This window comes from Lemur catta, chromosome 1 (genome assembly GCF_020740605.2).
Source record: "Lemur catta isolate mLemCat1 chromosome 1, mLemCat1.pri, whole genome shotgun sequence".
NCBI classification, from domain to species: Eukaryota; Metazoa; Chordata; class Mammalia; order Primates; family Lemuridae; genus Lemur; species Lemur catta.
The window spans coordinates 60,705,495-60,726,710 of NC_059128.1; the positions used below are offsets into that span (position 1 = coordinate 60,705,495).

Here is a 21,216-nt window from a genome sequence, read left to right on the forward strand (position 1 = left end):
GTCTGAGCATACATCCTTTTACCAGTAGTCCTACGTCTTTTCTAGTTTACACGCAATGCCTAGTTCTAAGTTCATTCTGTTTGTTCATATTTTCACCACTTAAAAAGGCTAATCCATTTGTAGATAAACATCTCTTATTTGATACCTGCTATTGCTGTTCTTATTAAATAGCAAGAGCTATGCATTATCAGACGTGTAAGTTACCATTAGCAACAACATTTAACATCCTCTAGTTGTAAATCACAGTTAGATGGATATATCTTAAAGGAATCTGTGGCCTACAAAAGAACTATCAGGTATGCCAAAGGAATAATTAAATAGTTATGATAATTTGACAAAGACAAAAAATAAAGTGTAATTATTTTTCTTTTCCAGAAGACAGAAAAAAGAGAATTATCAAATAAACTTGGGGCCAGTGTCATTGTTAGGAAACATTGCCTCTAAAGAGTTAGCCATTATGATTGATATTTCTTATCCAGAAATTCAGTAAAATAACTTCATTCTGTTACCAGACCACAAATCTGGACTGTCACTGAAGCCAGTCAGATACTTTCCTGTTATACAGGAATAGGGCATTGGGGAAATAATATTAATGCTTTAAATTTTTGCAGGGGGAGGGGAGAGTAGTGGAACAAATGATGCCCTTTCTGCTATCAGGGAAATTTCCCCTGCTATGTGGCTATAACCTATTTAGATATAACATGTTTATGCCAGAAATAAATAGCTATAGATTGCAAACCTTTAATTATCACTGGCAACAAAGACCAGAGGCATAGATATCAAAGGCTAATGAAACAGTTGTTGGGAAATCACAATACATATACATCATAGGTAATACGAAAGTAGAGGACAGAACATAATATGCGTCAAGGAACTTGACAACTAGTTGGGGAGGTGAGTTATATAAATTTGGAAAAATAATTATTTATTTCCTTAAATTGTTAGCTAGGTATAAAACCAGGATCTCCAAGTTCAGCGGAGGGTAAATCACTGTGGACTTAACTAATTAAAATTGTATTTTCAGTGGAGACAGAACTTAGGCCAGTCACTGAAAAATGGGAATGAAGAGCTATAGCATTTCAGCAAGAAGGAATTACACAGGATAATTCAAAAGAATTTTATATTTGAAAGGGAATTATGCATTTTACTTGGCTATAGAAATGCCAAAGCACTCAAAATTTCCTACCACTCAAACAAAATGGTGGAAGCTCGGGTGGAAGATAGAACCCTCACTTTTTCAAATGACTAAGTATCAGTTTGGGAATTAACTGGCCTCTCTCCTAGTATCTCCTTCTGGCATGTCATTGCCTTTAAGGCACAGGAGTTACAGTGTTTGCTAGCTGAACCTCTAGATGGCAAATTAGTTTTCTAACTGCTGGTATGTGAACAGAACTTAGGTTTGAATATAGCAAAAAGTTACAGTATGTCATAATGTCAGCTGAAGTGTTACAAAAGCAGTTACTGGCCCAGGTTCTATCCCATTATCTTGCTGAGAACAAAGAATTCCCTCATTAGAAGTTATAGTGGAATTGTTGCCCATAATTTTAAGCATGTAGGATATGACAAATACACAAGCAAAACTAGTATCTGGCAAAAGGTCACAACTGGTATTAGATCAGTTTTTAGTCTCAAGATACTTTATACCACACCAGAAACACTAAGAATCCAGATATAGGGAAATAAAAATCTAGGCACCTCCATGGTGCTAAAGTCAAAGATCAAGATCAATGGTCAAACAGTTTGAGATATAGTCCTCTCTGTCATTCTAGTTAGTCATCACTTACCTTCCTTGGGCTTCACTTTCTCATCTGTAAAATGTGGTAATGATTCCTGTCTACATAGTAAAGTCATAATAAAGACTGAATGAGATAAATGATGTGAGAGACATCTATAAAGGCAAATGTGGGGTGAGCCAAAGATTTGCATTAGAATGAGGACAGCAGAACGCTAAGCTAAGCATTTGCCCTGTCTAGTAACCAATATTGATTGTGTAATTTTAGAAATTATGTGCATTTTTCTCCACTGTTCTTTAGACATATTTCTTGTTGTATTTTTTTCTTGGCATGAAAAAGCAAAAGTAAATATTATAAAGTCTTTATAACATGCCATGGATGTGTCAGAATGAAAAATTCCTTTATCGTGTATTATTTCTGTTAGTATAGATATGGACTTGATACAATATAATAGTTATATTTTGGAGTGCTTGAGTAGTCATTGGGCTGCTTGATCCTCACAACAATCCTCTGATGAGTAATTTGCTTAGGTTAGTGTTTTGCAAGTCGCACAATGACCTTGAAATCAAGGGCTTGGACTTGAAATCATTTGTTTGTCTCCATTCTTTACACTATACATTGTTGTATACCCAAAGGTGATTATTTCTTATGGCTTGATATTTAGGAACCTCTAGAAATATTTTATACTCATTAATTATTCTTGCTAGGATAATATAATGAATACTGGCATTCTGGAGGTATGCTTACTAATAATTTATTAATAGCAGTGAATTAGTCAGGACTCATGTTTAAATAATAGGCACCTATCTCTAACTAACTTAGGCAAACAGGATAATATATTGACTCACAGAACTAAGCAGTACAAAAGGTAAACCTCAGATTCAGCTGGATCTTAAAGATCAAGTATTGTTTCTCCATCTCGCAGCTCCCTTTTACTTTAGGATGACTTCCTTCTCAGCGGACTCTTCATGTGGTACAAAGTGATCTCCCAGCAGCTCCCGGCTTATGTGCTGCTTATTGTGCATGATCCACAATGGAGGAGGGATCAGCTCTCAGTCACTGTAGAGTCTCTGAAAGGGGCACTGATTGGCTATGTTTACATCCCATAATACCCTGGGAACAATCAAGCAATCACCCCAGGAGCCTGGGGGTGGGGGTGGGGAACCTGCAACCTTAAGGTGAAATGTGGCCTTCTAGGTCCTTAAGTGTGGCCTTTTGACTGAATCCAAATTTTGCAGAACAAATCCTTTTATTAAAAGGGGTGCAACAGAGAAAGATGAAGCTTTTCTTGCCTCCTTTGGTGCTTAAAAAAGAACAATCAGAAGGCCGTAGGTTCTCCACCACATCCGATGTGCCCCTCCGAGTGGGAGAGGGGAAGTTCCTGCAGGGAAAAGATGCTAGGCTAAAAACAAACACAAAAGCATTAACAGATGCCCATCATAAAAATAGATATTTTTGTGCGAAACAAGGTATGATGTGAAAAATGAGAGACAGTTCGAGGAAAACTTAACGTAGCAAATAATATTTTCAGTAAAATGGAGATGGTAAAATTAATTAAATTTTGAAAGAAAAAAATATTAATAGCTAACACTTTGCCTGCATTTGCTCTGTAGCCAGGTACTACTCTAAACACTACATATATGAATTCATTTAATCGTCCCAACTTTTGAGTAGATACTCTTGTTGTTTCCATTTTAAAGATGAGATAATGCAGGCACAGAGGGTTAAGTGGCTTGTCTGGGTGTGGCCAGGGTGCAAATGCTGTCAGCTGGCTCCACGTAGATGCTTTTATTCAAGACAGTTACAGCCTCTTGATTGTTCTTCTAATGGATTTAGCCATCCTGTCACATTAAATATTTTAAGTGCTTTCACTAGCATAGCGAGAGAGTAGCAACACAATTTTTAATAATCTCTAAAAGTACTGGGAGACAGGGCCGTGTTGTAATAAAGAACTGAGTGGAGAGCTGTGCCACTCAGCATCTTAGTGACCTCATCCGAGTTCCTCGTTCTCTTAGGTCTCAGTTTCAATTTTCCTTTCTGAAATATGGTGACACTAATTCCTACCTCACTGGGTTATTGTAAGAATTAAGTGAGATGGCACTGGAAAGTGCTTAGCACAGTGATTGGTACAACTATATTAGCTCAAATATATCGATCATTTTCTGTTTCCCAGTTACTCTGCAAAGTCTGTCTGTCCATCCTTCTGTCTATCTGTATGTATTATTTAGTTTTTTATCTATGTGTGTACACATGTATGACTGCAATTGTGTATAAGATTCTATAACTATGTTTACATATTTAACTGTAGTTAATATAGTTACTAAAAATATATAAATTATTATAAAATAAAACTAAATATATATACTGATGTACAACTCAATACATATATACATAATATATATACACTTATAAATTATAACTATATAAGAATGCTTGTATACAAATAAAATACTCCAGCATGAATTGTATGATTACAATCAATTGCACAAGAGGAGCTTCTAGCTTATCATGGGGATAGAGTTTGGGAACGTTTCAGTTTATTCTAAGGCAGTGTTGTATGTTCTGCCCTGTTTCATTTCATCATTGTGACTTTCTGGATGGTCACTTGTCATCATCCAGTATATCCCTCACTACCCACCAGTAACTGGACATGGCCTCTCTCATCTCCAACTTTATCTTATACCAGGTTAGGTTGCAGCATTCAGCGCATGCATCCTATTCCCTTTCTCAGTTTCTTGAAAGGACTTCTGTACCTATTTTCAAATATTCACTTGATTAGGCAAATTTACTTTATCTTATGGAAAGGACAGCCTGGTATCACTTAAACGTTTTTAGAGATGACCAGGTGAAACTAAGGAAAATTGAGCCTTACTTGATCATTTACCAGTATGCCTCTCCTTTCATTGCATTTTTTAAAGGAAAAACAAGAGATAGATCAGGATATCCTCCATGTCTGCTGCATGTGGTTATGTCATAGGGGTGAATCCCAGACATTGCCAAAAACCCCAGAAAACTACAAGGAAGACTCAGTCTGTGACTTAAGAAGTAGATGCTGGACGTGTAGAGCTTAAGAATGAGAACGGAAAAACTACCTAATAGTCAAAACAGGAATATTTATAAGGCAGGGGATTCCTAATAATTTTACAAAAGAATCTCTTTGATAATGGCTTATTTTAAACAACTTATTATGGTCTAGCTATAGATCTGTAGTAGACATTTTTTAACGTTGGCATGCCAGCAGTTTAATCAGGGGAGCTTGTTAAAAATGGAGGTTCACAAGCTCCACCCCCTGCCATCCTGCACTGGGAATGTAAGTCCATGGGTACCCTTTCAAAAATGTTGCTTTAGAGTCCAGATTCCCTGAAGGACCTGAAAGCTGACAATGCTCTAAAGTATTTTAAGTCCCTGATTTTCAAATTTAGATAAATTATAAAATTCCTCTCTCATTCCTACCACCTTTTTCCATCCACATCATCTTCATGAACAGATATATAATAATACCAAGACACGTAATTTGTTCCAAATATCAGGTGCATTTTAATACAGATTGCCGTGAAAATAGTAAGGATAGAAAAAAAAGCACAAGCATCTTTTGTCAAGAAGAAAGAAGAAAAAATATATAAACTCCAGGGAAATACAGCAAGTTGTATAATAAAGTTATGCATAATAAAGAAGCAACTAACATATGCGTCATGATTTTGAGCAATGAAAGCAATGTAGGAAAAGAGAATCCCTTTAACACTTAAATTCTCCTTTGAGTGAGCATAGGCTTAGAGATTTGTTAAAAGTTATAGGGTCATAACTAGAGTTATAACTAGAGTTCATGAGTTAATATTAATAATTATATATGAATTCAAAATATTGCTTATTTTAAATTTTATATAACCTTTCAACCAAGCATGTCTGATTTAATTATAATTATGCAAAAGAATGTAAATAATGAAACCTCCATAACACTAGGAATAAGGAGGACAAAGAAGAGGTGAGAGCAGTAAGAGCCCTAACTCCCATGGAGTTGATCATCGGATTCTGCCCAAGTAAACAGGTGGCGTTATATATGTTTCTGTGTATCATTTAATATATAATTTAATCAAAAAGGTAAAAATTTTAAATAAATGTCACATTAATATATTATCTATATATTATCTATCGATATACATATAGATATATAAACATATATCTTCTATATTTTGTGCCAGGTACTGTTTTAATTTACAAAGGTGACCAGTACAATAATTTAATATATCTAAATTAATTCAGAGAAGCAGGAAGACAGTAAGGTAGAGAAAACTGAAGAGAAATGATTTACCATCTTTAATGGAAGGGATCACATTTTTCCAAAGTGGTTCTTCTCAAAACTATCTGTGATAAAGAACCAGTTTGTCTTAATTTTTAAACATATGGACAAGTACTTTTTAAAGTATAAAAAAAATGTTAAATAGCTATAAAAGTTTCCAAAGATTTAGTCTTACTGTGTATACTTACCTCATCATAGACCAATAATAAAACAGTCCACAAACTGGCGTGGATCCATAGAACACTTTGAGTAGCACTGGTTTAGAGTTAATGAACCTAGCATAAAAGATAATTCATTTATTATTTAGAGGTATAGAGGTAATCAGAACAAAATTTTTAAATAGTTAAAATAGGTATTCTCTGTATAGCAGTTCTTACAATGGCATGAGAGGTTTCTGTTTTCACTTTTCAACTGCTCTTACTGATTTGGAGCTTTCATCATGTACATGTGATAACTTTTGTAAAAAATAATACAAGTAAACAAAAGTGCATGGAGTGAGAGAAGGATCCAGGAATAAATAGAGTACAACTTTTTGTATAACTATAATTCTTCCCTGCATGGTCTAAAATTGTCTAAGATTTGAAGTAAACAACATATATAATATTTATGTATAAATATTCACTGAACAGCTATAAGATCATAGCTCCTTCTCTATAACACCAATCACTGTGGTGTGACTAAGCAGATGAAGAAGATGTAATCTTCAGCTTCTAAAGCTATCATGTCTACACAAAGGAGAATTTTCAAGTGTGAAAGTCAAATGAATTATCTTTTCCTACATTCCTTTATCTGCTCAGAATCATAACACACATCTTAAATGATTCTTTTCTGTATCTACTTGATTATACAGCTTTTGTTTTCCCCAGAGTTTATGCTTCAAGGAAAAGAAGTGACACAGGTAACTGAGTGACGTGGATTGTGTGATTGGTGAAGGGAGATATAATTTGCCTCAGTGCAAGTCGTTTCACCAGGAGAATGATGACAAATCTGCAGTGATGGATCAGAAAGCATTTGTGGGAGTAATAGTACATTTCCATTATCAAATTGAACTGGTGTGTTCAATTAGAGATATACAGTAAATTTGAGGAAGGTTAGTAATGGGCCATGAAGATCACAAGAGAAACTGCTATTTTTTTCTTGCTGAATTTTGATATTCCTTTATATGCCATTAGGGAGGCAAGCAGGCAGTAATCAACACAGAGGCAGCCTCGCAAATTGTCTCACAACCAGCCCCCGACCCCTGCAGACAGAAGATCATTTTCTGTGTTCACAGGTGAAGTCTGAAGAAGCACCTATTCCCAAGTCACCTGCTGTGTTGTTACTGCTCAGGTTCAGAGTCACATAGTTAGTTGGTATTATCAAGAATTAAAATCAGTCAGGAAGCTTTGGCATACCACCTATATATAAGGAAATGCCTTTGCGTTAATTCTAAAGCTTGTCTTTAGTGGAAAATTATCAAATTGTGAGGGTACAACTGGTGATGTCAGTTTCTTCCACTTATATTCTCTGACAGCCTCAATGGTAGTATTTATGCCTCTTCTTTTCCCTTATAAGTACAGCTGTAATTTATTCCAGTTGGTCTCAATCTTCAGCTGTACAGTACAGAATATATGGTATCTCAAAGCACAGAATGGCTAGAATAATACACCACTAAATTTATCAAAGCATCTAAATTTTATTTTAAAAGAATTTTTTGCCATTCAGCTTGGTAAATTCAAATAAAATTGGTCACAAGTGTGTTTTTTCCCCAGAAATTGGAGATTGGAAAATACAGCCAGTACAAACACAAAGCAAAGCTAAATAAAAGCCTAGCACCATTACCACATGGTATGTTTTCAAAATCCAACAGTGTTCCAGAACGCTAAACACTTAAGCTGGAAGTAGCACTTTGCCATGAAAAGGAACCAGCTGTAGGTCCCTCTTTCACTACATATTGTTCAAAACAAAAAATAACCCTATTGAAAATAAGCCTCGGGTAGATGAGACCCAGAAATCCAATGGTCTGAGAAACAAAGGAAAGACAATTGTCATTTTAATAATTAAACTGTGTTTGTAACAGTTTATGAGGCTTGCAGATCCAGCAACCCTGCTGAATATTAATGAATAGATTGATTTGTCAACACATTAACACAACTGTCAGACAGAACAGCACAGAAGAGAGGTGAGGGGCTACCCAGAGAACTGCTTAAAGATGCTGACTGGGTGCCAGGAAATTTAATCACAATTGATAAAGTGAATTGTGGAAGTCAGAACCTCCACTGGGTTTAACGTTTTAAACAATCTCAACTTAAGATTCTGCAATAAATTGTGTTTAACTTCTTTAAAGAAAGAACATTCATTTTATTTAATAATAAATTTTCCAATTATGAGCCAAAGGCACACAATGATTTGAAAAATATCTACCAATAGAGTGAATTTTTAAAAAATATATACATATTTCAAACTCTAAATAGGATAATATCAGAAAAACGTATCCCACTAGAAAATTAATCATTTATTTTGACATCAAGTAAAATATAATTAATGAGATTTTCTCTAACAAATGTTAATCCATAGAGAGAAACTGCCCAGAACTTTTTAGCAAAAACATTAACAGTGTAAATGCTCAAAATTGGCTGTTTATTTTCTACCCAAAATGAAATATTTCCTATACATTCCAATTATAAAGTTAAAATTTCACTTCTGTATGTACATCATAGTTGAGTTAAAATATAACATCTGTATATATGTGGATATGTCTGAATAGAAGATCACAAATGCTAAATATTCTATAAGTTTGCTTTCTTCCATAATAACAAAACATAATAATATTTCAAAATACAGGTTGTTGAAAATCTTACCTAACCCTGTACTGCTCCACGGTACCAATCCCCTGAGCAATTATCTAGAGTATTCTTAAATTGTTCTAGTGATGGAAAATACACAATTTCATGAGGAGCCCAGCTTCTTTTTAATCTGATCCTAACACAATGAGCAAAAATATCTCTGTGTTTGTACCCCCTGATATAACAAGCCCAATTCCTTTCCCAATAAAGAAGTTTGAAAGCAGCCATCGTGTCTCCCCTAGCCCTCTCTTCTCCTGGGCACTCAATTTTTCCTTCACTTCCTGTTCACTCTGGTACAAGCACTCTCCTCTTTGTCGATGTTCTTTTTAAATCAAACCTCAGGACTGATCTGACTCAAGGTTCAATGAGTCTAATTAAGAGTGAAGTGAAGCCATCACTTCCCTTCATTATAAAGAACACATTTCTTTTAGCATGACATAAAATAATACTTGATTTGGGAACATAAGTAGACTCATACTGAGTTTACTGTGGCTTTAAAACCCAGAAATTTTTTTTTTCTTTTTTTGAGACAGAATCTTGCTCTGTTGCATGGTAGAGTGCTGTGGCATCAGCTTAGCTCACAGCAACCTCAAACTCCTTGGTTCAAGCAGTCCTCCTGCCTCCCAACTAGCTGGGACTACAGGCATGCACCACTACACCCAGCTAATTTTTTTTATATATATTTTTAGTTCCCCAGCCAAATTTCTTTCTATATTTTAGTAGAGATGAGGTCCTGAGCTCAAGCAATCCTCCCACCCCGGCCTCCTAAAGTGCTAGGATTACAGGTGTGAGCCACCATGCCTGGCCCCAGAATTCTTTCTTATGCAAGTTGTGATAAGCCAGATTTTCCAATTCTGTACTTAGAGCTTTTGGGGGGATTGAGAGAGTGGGACCTAAATAGAGGACTTAATTTTGTTTGTCTCTTTAAATGGTATTTTACCAACATGATCAATTGCTCTAACCTGTAGTTGTTTCAGGAAGTATAAATATTTGTGTAATCCAATTGGTTTGCTCTTCCTGTTGTCATCATCTGAGCAGAAGGTATCCTGAAACCCTTTTATATCTTCATTCCAGATAGTGAACAAGGTGGGGCTGAGAACAGATACTTTTTTGTATGTTTAGATGCCTTTCTCTATACTTGGATTGATCTATTCAGGGGCCCTTTGGGCAATATTAAACCAATTACTAACCACTTTCAATGTTCTCATTCCTCTAACTTCTTAATACTCAAAATGTGGCCTGAAGTTCAGCAGTATTGGCATTGTTTGGGACTCATTAAAATACAGACCATCAGGCCTCACCTCAGACCTGCTGAATCAGAATCTTCAGTGTAAGATCCTTAACTATTTTTCATATGTATGTAAAAGTCTAAGAAACACTACTTAGCAAAGTCCTGCTCAACTCTAGCGGCACATATTAGAGACACTTGAGGCATTTATACACGTCCTGGTACCTGGCAGCTTCTCCCCTAAAGATTTTCACTTGACCTTTGGTTTGAGTATCAGTGTTTCAAAACAAAACTCCCCAAAGGATTTTAATGTGCAGTGAAAATGAAAAAAAAAAAAAAAGTCTACCCGAAGCATCATCAGAATAATACAAATATATTTTGATTTTTACTTTAAATTTTGAAACAGTTGGGCATCAGTTTGGGGGCTGCTGTATGCTTGTGTTTAAACAATTTCATGATTTCCAAGACTGCATTGCTAGTCTTCAGGAAGAAATGAAATTGAGTAAGGCAAAGGGGTAACCATTGCTGGATAGAATAACTTTCTACAGAGGAAAGAACTAGAAAAGGAAAGACATCAACCTGAGTCTCTAAAGGTCTTGCACTTCATTGGATTCCGGTAATTGACTCAGGGACCAGCGAGGTGATGATTTCCAGCGGCCTTGTTTGCTGCTGGCAGCTTCTGGTTTCAGCCCCTGAGAGGAGCGTCCCAGTTAGTGTTGCCGAGCAACAGCATGCTGGGTTGAGAGCTGGAATGTGAAGGGTTGCAAAACGATTTTTAAAATAAACACACAACTTACCATCAGCATGAAGCAAAGCAAAGGGAGAGAAGAACTAAGCAGTATACTGCGACAGGCGGTGAGGCAGAACTCAACGGGAAAAAAAGAGAAAGCACTTGCTTGAGGGCAAGGAGCTTGAAGGTTGATTTGATTGGTGATGACTCCATCACCAGAATGATAGTTCTGATCTGGTTTCTAATTTGAAAATACATACCTGAATAATTTGAGGTGGAGAGAAGACAGGAGAGAATAAAACAAAAAGTGCTGTGTCTGGACAAAAGAGACCAGCCCTGAGGTTTCGCAGGTAAATTCCCTTTTGTAAAATAAACATTGTAAACTCAACATGATCTGTATTGCAGTTATTCTCAGCATCATTCTGATTTTCGACTAGAAGTCAGCGATCCTGTGATCTGTTACATTTTGTACAGTTGTGATGCCCTGCCACCCAGAAATATTTTTAGTCAAAATATACAAACCATATGCACACAATATGGGTATTAAAACTTCGAGCTGAGAAAATGGCCATTTAAATTTCTAATTAATGTATTCAATCTACCAAATGCTACTTAGCAAGCATTTTTCTAATGCATTAAAATTTAGATGTTTTATTTTAAAGACTTATGAAACTTATGTGCAAAAATGAATACCCAGCCTGTGTCACCTTCAAGAGGCTAAAATGTAATAGAAAGGGTGGGGAGAGACAGGCATGTACTGAGATAATAAATAAGAAAAGATGGGAAATGAAATGTGACTGAGAAGTGTGCCCTGGGAGGCCTATTAAGAATTCGAATATGTCCAGTTACAATCTTTTTGTAGGATTTCCTCCAAGCTTTGGGTACCCTTCAGTTCCGCCACAGCAATGGCATACGCAAATGTACCTTCCACATACACATCATCTGTTGTGTCCATACACTGGCGTTTGCTTTGAAATAGAGGATAACTGCAATACAGTTTGTACCATTTGAAAGATAATTCTGTATTTTGATGCCAGAAGAGAAGGGAATCTATATAGTTATGCTCTGATGGAATATTTCTTTTCATATCAAATCATAAAGCCCTCAGCACCTGCATATACCATTTAATTTTGTCTTTGTTCAGGTATCCTTGTGCAACTAGCAAATAAGCTACACAGAACTTCAGCTATACTAACATCTGCTGGAGGGCCCATTCTGCTAAAAAAAAAAAAGTATGTTTGATAAAATTTTCTCTTTGCTTTCCTGACATTTTAGTCTCAACTGATGGAGCAAGGAGAAAAATCGCTGTACAAGAAGTAAGGGGGAACATTTTACTGTGTTAGCCAAGAATTTATCGTTGCCAAAAAGAAGAAACATTAGACTTCAAAAAGATTTTCTTTTTTTATTGTTTCTTTTTAATTTATAGGAAACGGTGTGAATCCTTGGCTAGAGACATTTTAGAAAGCACAAAATTCTTTGCTCATGAGAGGAAAAATTTAAAATGAAAATACGCACTATGTAACTGTTTAAAACTTTCCAGTAAGAAAGAAGGAAGAGCTTCTTACATTGCCCTGATGTGGCTGTTTAAGAGAGCTTGGATTTAGGACAGTTTATTGAAAAGATGGAAGGAAAGTATTGAGTTTAGGAATGAATAAAGAGAACAAAATTCTGAGAATAATATTAGAAAGACTGACTCCCAGAATAAATGGGCAGGTCCAATCAGAAAATAACCATACATAACCACTCTTTTAAAAAAAGTGGTGTCATATTTACTGCAAAAAGAAGGAGGAACTAGCCTTTGCCTATTTTGCTCCTGTGTCTTCGGGGACAGAAGGAGGAAAAAAGTCTTCTAACTGAGAGAATAAGGGGAGGAGGGTGTGAAACCAAAAGGGTAACCTGAAATAATAGGGGATTCTTATTTCCTGCACTGCTTTGGACCTTTCTCAGCCCCTCCTGTTTAAATAGCATCTGATTATTACCCCAAACTGTTGAAAGACCTGCACTATGTTGCAATATGCCTTACTGCAAAAAATCTAGGTATTTGGATGTAGTCTTTTTACTATTTTTATGAAAGGTGTAGGGTACCAAGAATTTCTAAGGCATTCTTTACTTTCCCAAATATCCCTTTCTCATGTGGCCAGGGAGTCCTCATGGGCCTAGATCCTTGTAGAGCGTCAGGTGACCTGGAGTTTCTGTATTCCTCTACCCTTCCCTCTTTGGGCACTAGCATCCTGTTCTGCTGCAGTCCTCTTCTTTCCTTCCTGTTTCCCACAGCCAGACCATGTTCCCTTTCTCCTTTGCCTTATTCTTGAGAGGAATTCACACAATGGCCCAATTTTGTATCAGTCTCCGCATTGTCATTCCCCCCCCCAGTTCCTAAGTCATGCCCTACCACATTCTCTTTAGATCAGAATTCTGAATTCCGATTTTAGTTTTGGAACTAGAGTTGAGACCCCATTTGAACTCTTTTTCTGGTTGTTGGCTCTCTTCTGGGATTGCTGTGGCTGTTCCAGTATTTCTAGTCTTAACTGCTCCTTACTGGATCCCCCTTCCCCTTGTCTTGCATCCTCTAAGCTTGATGAATTAGACGTAGCCCATGTAGCCATCTCTGCTGGGAGCTGGTACCTAGGGGGAAATGGAAGTATCACAGTTGGGCACTCAGTGGCAGCTACAAGATGGGTAAATGTTCAGATTTGGACATACTGCATATTGAAGTTCACAGATGTGCACTTAGAGCCATTGTAATTAGTAAATATGAGTTTACTTAGTATATATTATTCCAGAATAACTGCACTTTCTTTTCAAGTAGGATTGCCAAATTGGTAGAATGAGTAATACCAACGACTGATGTGTCTTAATAAAGCATTTGAAAAAAAATCTTCTGTAATAGTCTTTGGAGAAGATGATAAAATGTGGACTGGATGGAAATACTCCTAAGAGGAAACATTACTTGTTTATAATAAGGCTTTCTTAAAGAATAATTAATAGGCTTGGCAGTTGGGAACATGATCTATGATAGAGTCAGTAAGCTCTACAATTGAGCATTGTCCTGAAAAAAGCTTCTCATAATTTGATTAATATGTGACAGATTGGGTTATTCAGTGTGGACATGGCAGAAATCTAGAAAAATTAACCCCTCTGATAGGAGGGAATCATCTCACATTCAGAATAGTCTTTCAGTGCTGAAATGTGAAGCTGTAGTCACAAAGATACACACATGTGCACACACACACACACACACACACTTTGCATTCAAGTACACAAAAGTGTGGTGGAAACATTACTAAGAAGTTAATGTTCATGACTAGAAAAAATTATTTAATTATTAACATTTTTATCTGTTGATCATAATGAGTTAATGACATAATATGGCTGCCATCTGCCTGAGTGTTTAATACATTAATTGCCATGTGAGTTGTATTTAACTCATGCTATTTTTGAGACCGGGGCCTCATGAAGCACATGTAACTCACATGTCTCTTCATCTTGGAAGCCACATGAACTATTTTTCAAGCTGCATGTAACTCACACACAGAAAAAAACAAAAAGTAAACTTATCATTAAATTAGAAAGGAATGTTTTATTTTCAAAGTTTTTTTTAATTTTTTTCATTTCAGAATATTACGAGGGTACAAATGTTTAGGTTACATTTATTGCCTTTGCCCTGCCCAAGTTAGAGCTACAAGCGTGCCCATCCACCAGACAGTGTGCACTGCATCCATTAGGTGTGAATATAACCATCCTCTTCTCCCCTCCCACCTGCATCTACCTGGAGAAAAAAAAGCATTCTATAAAAAAGACATCTGCACGCAAATGTTTATAGCAGCACAATTCACAATTGCAAAGGTGTGGAAATAACCCAAGTGCCCAGCAATACATGAGTGGATTAATAAAATGTGGTATATATATATACCATGGAGTACTGCTTAGCCACAAAAAACAATGGTGAACTAGCACCTCTTGTATTATCCTGGATGGAGTTGGAGCCCATCCTACTAAGTGAAGTATCACAAGAAGAGAAAAACAAGCACTACATCTTTTCAAAGTTTTTATTCTATTTCATAATAAAACGCCATGGCCCCAAGGAAAAAAAATTTTTTTCTAGTGAGGCAGTCAAGGTGTTAAGAGCACAGGCTTTGAATCCTGGTTCCCTGGGTTTCAACCTCAGCTCTATTGCTTAGGAGCTGAGTTTGACCAAGTTACATGGCCTTTTGAAGCTTTAATTTTTCCTTCTAACTAAAATGAGGATTAAAAGAATGACTTTCATAGGGTTGTTATCAGGACTAAGTAAGAATATGAATGTAAAATATTTAAAAAAGAATGAAACCCCCCCCAATTCTAGGCTATATGAGTAATATCTGTGTGTATAAATCAAATTGGTAGTTAATAATGAGGAAAATTCTGATCAATAATAATCACTGAATTTTAAGAGGGACATTGCAGAAAAAGCTAGTGAACCTTAAAACCAGGGTGTATAGGACAACTGAGGAGTCTGAAAGACAGCTGAAGGGTCTGCAGAAAGTGAAGTTAAGGGGAATCACTGCATCTGAAGACGTAAAGAACTGTAATGTAGAATAGAGTCAAGTTCTCCATTGCATCTAGAACAGAAACAGGACTAATGACAGTAAATTGTAAAAAGAAAACACTTTTTTCTTTGAGTAGAATATTAATTAGAAGTCAAAGATTCAGAATGGTGCCTTTTGTCACTATGTAATGTGAGGGGCGGGGCAGCAGGCATGTGCAAGTTTTGCCTTTGCAACTAGATTGGGAGTTTTTCAGGGCCAGTGTTGTATTATTAACTTCCTATTCCCTAAATAATTGCCCATAGTAATTACTTAGGAAAGATTTGGCAAATGAACAGATAAATGAATGATCTATACATACATGATACATGTGAGGAAATTTTATTACGTGAGTATTATAGCAATTTTAGACATGGTCAGTCAAGAGAATGTTGAAAAAAAAAGACCTCTTGAAGTTCTTAAGAAATGGGTTTAGTGACTAAACCATTCCAAGTCATGGATTGTATGAGACTTGATTAATAAAAAAGGATGTTTTAAGAGCTCCAGAAAAGTGACAAGTAGAATGGAGCTCTCAAGTACTAATGATGGACCTATTTTCTCAGTAATACCATGGTCCCAACATTTAAATATAGTTTCCAACATTTAATAGTTAATTATTTCTGCTTTCTGCTGCCAAGAGCCCCAAAACATATTTTCTCTCTCTCCCTCCCCCTTGCCCCCCTTTTCTTGTTTACACACACACACATCCCCTCTAATCCTCTCCTTATATCCTAAACTGTTTCCTTTCGGAGGTGCATTTTTGCCTGGCTGTGCTTATTCAGGTCACTGGAGTCCTGTGGCATAGCCAGACTTATGATTGTATGCTTCATTCAGGAGAACAATTTTTTCATCTTCACATATTCCATTCCCTTCAGACGCTTCTAGTTTCCCCTCTGGCAGTACTTCCCTCCCCATTAGGCAGTGCGGTTGGGGCCCATTTGGGCATAAACCAGACCTTTTGTTGAGTTACTGTACTCCTAGTTTCCTAATTACAGAATTCAAAGCAGAATGAGTGAATTAATAACATATATTTATTCCCTGCAGTGTCTGGGGACGCGTAATGCTGCAGCGTGCTTGTAGTAGCGCATAAGCTCTCTCTTCACTCCTCATCCTCCATTTTTGCTGTGCAACTTCACAGCGGCAAGAATGGAAGGTGCACTTTACTCACCAGTGAGTAAATCATGTGAATGGATATTTTAAAGCACATGCCCAATACACAGTTCACTGAGAGAACTATTCTTTCAAAAGCTCTCTGAGAACACATACTTGGAATTTGAAATTGTACTAAGTGCTGTGTTTCCACAGGTATTCTAGCTAAGGCAAGAGTGTATAGGCATAGACAACATTTAAATGTGTGCTGTTGCATTTAATTTCTCCAATCAAAGAATTCTGCATTGTTTGATTCTATAGCCCTTCAGTGCAGGCGAATACTTGGAATATTAGCACCAGAGATATACAATTCTCAATCAACAAAAGACTGTAGAAATAGCTTCTCTTTGCCCGATAATGAGAAGGATTCTGATTTATTCTGATTGAAGGAAGCAGTCTTTGTTCCTCTGGACTCATGTGGCAGTCTGTATCTGCAGGTCCATAGAGGTTGATGCAGACCAAACGATGGAGTCAAAGCTGCCTGATTTGGGATGTGGTGGTTGGGAAGGATGGGAGTTAATTCTCATTTTTTGATCAGCTACCTATTTGATAAAGATTTTTGGTAGAAAGAGCCATCTCTCAGACATAATGCCCAGGGAAGGTTAAGGGTGAGAATTAACTTTCTGAAATTAAATTCTTCTGCTAGGTTGACAGATTTCACTAAGCTCTTTTTGGGGAGAAAATGCTAAAACAAAAAATGGATTATGGAAGTTATTACAAGAATGAGTGGGAAGTATAATGACTTCAATAAATAATGAACTATTAATCATGTAGACTGAATATATAATTTCCAGAAAAGGAGAGTGAGAACTTCATCACATGGTACTATGAGTAACTAGGATGATTTGTAGATAAGATAACTAAAAGATTACTTTTTCTCCCTAAATTACTCTCATAGGAGCCCCAGTTGGAGGCATAGTGCTAGGCTCGATGGACTATGATTCTATGTTTTCCCTCAGAAAATAATTCCTGTTAGACAGATTTCTTTCCTGTTTTCCCCTAGGAATTCAATGAAGGCTGATATAGTTCCAATACATTGATTATTTTTAAAATCAAAAGCAAAGTGAAAGAGATAAAAGTGTTTTCCTCTTGGTCCCTTGGTTTTTTAGGCTCCAAGTTTATCATGAGACATGACCCATGTTATACTGTAGTTTTTTCATATAAATATGATGTGGAGATGTCTGTCACTTAATTCAATACTATGAATCACATTATGTGCATTCAAACATTAAACACATTTTATAACAAAATTAGCAAATGCTTTCTCTGTAATATTAGTTTTATCCTACCATTAATTTAGGTATTATATAAATGATACATATAAATAAAATTCCTATACTAAAAAAAATGTCTTAAAGAGTAGACCAATGAAGAGTAGACCTATTGTGAGGAGACCACATCATATTCACAATAGAGTCTAATATTTCTTCCTGCACAATTACTTTAATTAGCATCTGAAATAAAATGAAAGCTAAGGTTTTAGAATTATCAAAAGAGAATTTTTTACAGGTTCTAGTGCCTTGTCACTATGCTGCATTTAACCATGTGAAATAAATTGTAAATGAATTATGCATATGTTGCAGATTTGTCATCTAATTTTACTAACAGTTAAAATTTTTTTCAGCCATCGATCTTATCAATAATTTGCTGCAAGTAAAAATGAGAAAGCGCTATAGTGTTGATAAGACTTTGAGTCACCCTTGGCTACAGGTAAAAATCAATCTTTTTTTTTGTCAGTTGGATGAACTTCTAAATATTTTTAGAATTTTGATATTATATGTAGAAATCTTCTGTCATATTTTTAAAAGTGTAATTATTCTAATATCAATTTGCTGAAATGCATGCAACTTCCTAGCATTTAATAACAGTTTAGTGTTTCTAAACCTCTCTCTCTCTCTCTCTCTCTCTCTCTACCAGGAAAATTTGACAGGGGAGACACACATAAACACATAGATACCAAAACCAAAAAACAATACCAAAAATAAGTAAATACACCAGGGATCATAACAGAACTCAGAGAACCAGATTTCAAAAGTATCTGTATGTGTAATCCTGATAAATGTCTAAGTAGATGCCCATCTGGTCATGCACTACACTCATTTGGAAGCTACATTTTTAAATCCTAGGATATTATGTGTGGAACAAATGCATGGCATCTATAAAGTATGTTCATGTGCTTGTGTTCTCTTAAATATTTATTATTTTCACATTGAATTAAAAGTTTAGAAAAATAATACTCTGAAATGCTGAAAGATTATTTGTAGGCATTAATTTTCAAAGGAAAACCAATGTTCCCAACTGCTTGAATGCAAGCATTAATTGCCCACACTTTGATCCATGGTATCACATAAACAGTATGTATTTGCAAAGGTCAGGCAGATAGGATGGCTCTGGTGCTGGTGCCGTGGCTTGAGTTTGCGTGATAAACGATGCAGCACTGTTAGAGTGGAAGGAGAACGGGTGACTCACAGACAACATATGAAATAACATGTTGATTGGTAATGATCTCTACGGTAATGGTTTGGAATTTCTTCTTCAGGACTATCAAACGTGGTTAGATTTACGAGAGCTGGAATGCAAAATTGGGGAACGCTACATCACCCATGAAAGCGATGACTTGAGGTGGGAGCAGTATGCGGGCAAGCAGGGGCTGCAGTACCCCGCACACCTGATCAATCCAAGTGCGAGCCACAGTGACAGTCCTGAGACCGAAGAAACAGAGATGAGAGCCCTCAGTGAGCGTGTCAGCATCCTCTGAGTTCCGTCTCCTATAATCTGTCAAAACACTGTGGAATTAATAAATACATACGGTCAGGTTTAACATTTGCCTTGCAGAACTGCCATTATTTTCTGTCAGATGAGAACAAAGCTGTTAAACTGTTAGCACTGTTGATGTATCTGAGTTGCCAAGACAAATCAACAGAAGCATTTGTATTTTGTGTGACCAACTGTGTTGTATTAACAAAAGTTCCCTGAAACACTAAACTTGTTATTGTGAATGATTCATGTTATATTTAATGCATTAAACCTATCTCCACTGTGCCTTTGAAAATCAGTGTTTTTCTTACTGGAGCCTCAGTTTGGTAAGAGACAGAATCTATCCATGAAGCAGTTCTGTTCCATGTATCCAATTGGTGTTGTTATTATAAACAGACTCTTGAGGAGTAGATTATTACCAGTGTTCTGTGAACAACTCCAAAACTCACGTGGATGGAAACAAATGATGAGGGGGCAGGGAATGAAATCCTACAACACAAATGCATGAAAGAGTTTTTCCATATAGTCCACATCTTTCGCCTGCCTGGTGTGCCTCAGTATATTTAAACTCGAGTCAATGCACCCAAGTGTGCAGGGCTTACCACTCTTAAGCCTAAATGCCTTAGAAATGTACACTGCCATTTATAACAGCTATATTTCCCACTTTCTTACAATGCCCTGTTGTACTATGGAAAATCAGCAGCTAAGCAACCTTTGGCTTTTGTGTATTTTTCGATAAAAACAAATAAATATTCTTGTCAAGATATGTGTCTATCTGATTGAATTATTTTCATGTATAGTCCACACTAGTGTTTTCAGGCCAATGAGAAGCAGAGATATCTGCTCAGAAAGAAGAAAAAAGTCCCATGGTCTAGAATTTAGCCTTATCTACCCTGAAGTGGTAGAAGTTTGTAGAAGTGTAGTGAAGGCTTTATGTCTTCATGTCATCTAGTTTAATAGAAAAGAAGGCTTCCAAGGGGAAAAGTGACCAAAGCCAAACAGGATACTTGGAGGCATAAGTGGGAATATTGCAAATAGTGATCTCAATGTAGCTTCCTGATTTAGTCAATATTAGCCAGGAATTTATTAGAATTCTGGTTCTAGATTCTTTTCATATTACCCAAACAAGATGGTTCTGAGGTGATCTACAAAAACACATAAAGACTGGAAGATACAAGGTGAATTAGTCAAATCAGCATATCCATCACCTCAGGCATTTATCATTTCTTTGTGTTAGGAACATTCCAATCCCACTATTTTAGTTATTTCAAGTATTATGTACCCATAAACATTTCAAATTGAAAATTATGTTTAAAAAACACTAGAAAATAATCCCTAAAAAGAAGTTACCTTAAGTGAGCTTCTACAACCTGGAGAAGAGAAAGCTAACATTGGACTTAACAGATTTTAGGCGTATGGAAGGAGTAATGTGGGCAGTTTTCCTTTGTAGCAGGATGGCAGTGGTATACTATGTAACAGAAAAAAATTGTAATTAATGTTTGAAAGAATGTTATAAGTGTTGTGAGACACTTGAATATGTTAGGTAAGTATTTTAAGACTGTGGTCTCTCTTTCCACTTGGAGGGATGGAGGGAGAATAGTGGATCTTTCCAATGGCAGTCTCTGTTTTGTGTTACTACTGAATTTTAAACAAATACATCTGAAAATTTAAAAGTTCCTCAATCTATTTTTTGTTTCTATGGCTAGGGGGTGTGTGTGTATGTGTGATGTGTGTGCCCAAGTGAATATTCTTACACAAGCAAACAGATGCATATCATCAAATTGACAGAGTAGAATATGTTAATCAGTAGGACAATGATTCTGTTGCCAATGCAGGAATATAACTGGCACCTTTTCTATGAGAAAAGACTAAGTAAGCAATTTCAGAAAGGTGGAAAAAAAGTGAGAGTATATTAAGCTTTTCTCTCTTAGTATG

The 21,216-nt window shown here is 36.3% G+C and overlaps 1 protein-coding gene across 7 annotated transcripts in view; it reads left to right on the forward strand.

The window, feature by feature from the left end:
• PRKD1 (protein kinase D1) overlaps positions 1-20,045 on the forward strand; it is a 768,557-nt gene extending 748,512 nt beyond the window's left edge. For all 7 annotated transcript variants that reach the window (XM_045569394.1, XM_045569403.1, XM_045569402.1 and 4 more), the window contains 2 exons: positions 18,149-18,234; positions 19,064-20,045. In XM_045569394.1, the coding sequence (XP_045425350.1) occupies positions 18,149-18,234; positions 19,064-19,282 (305 nt within the window). In that variant the 3' untranslated portion in view covers positions 19,283-20,045. The remainder of the gene's footprint in view (positions 1-18,148; positions 18,235-19,063) is intronic.
• Positions 20,046-21,216: the final 1,171 nt, after the last annotated feature.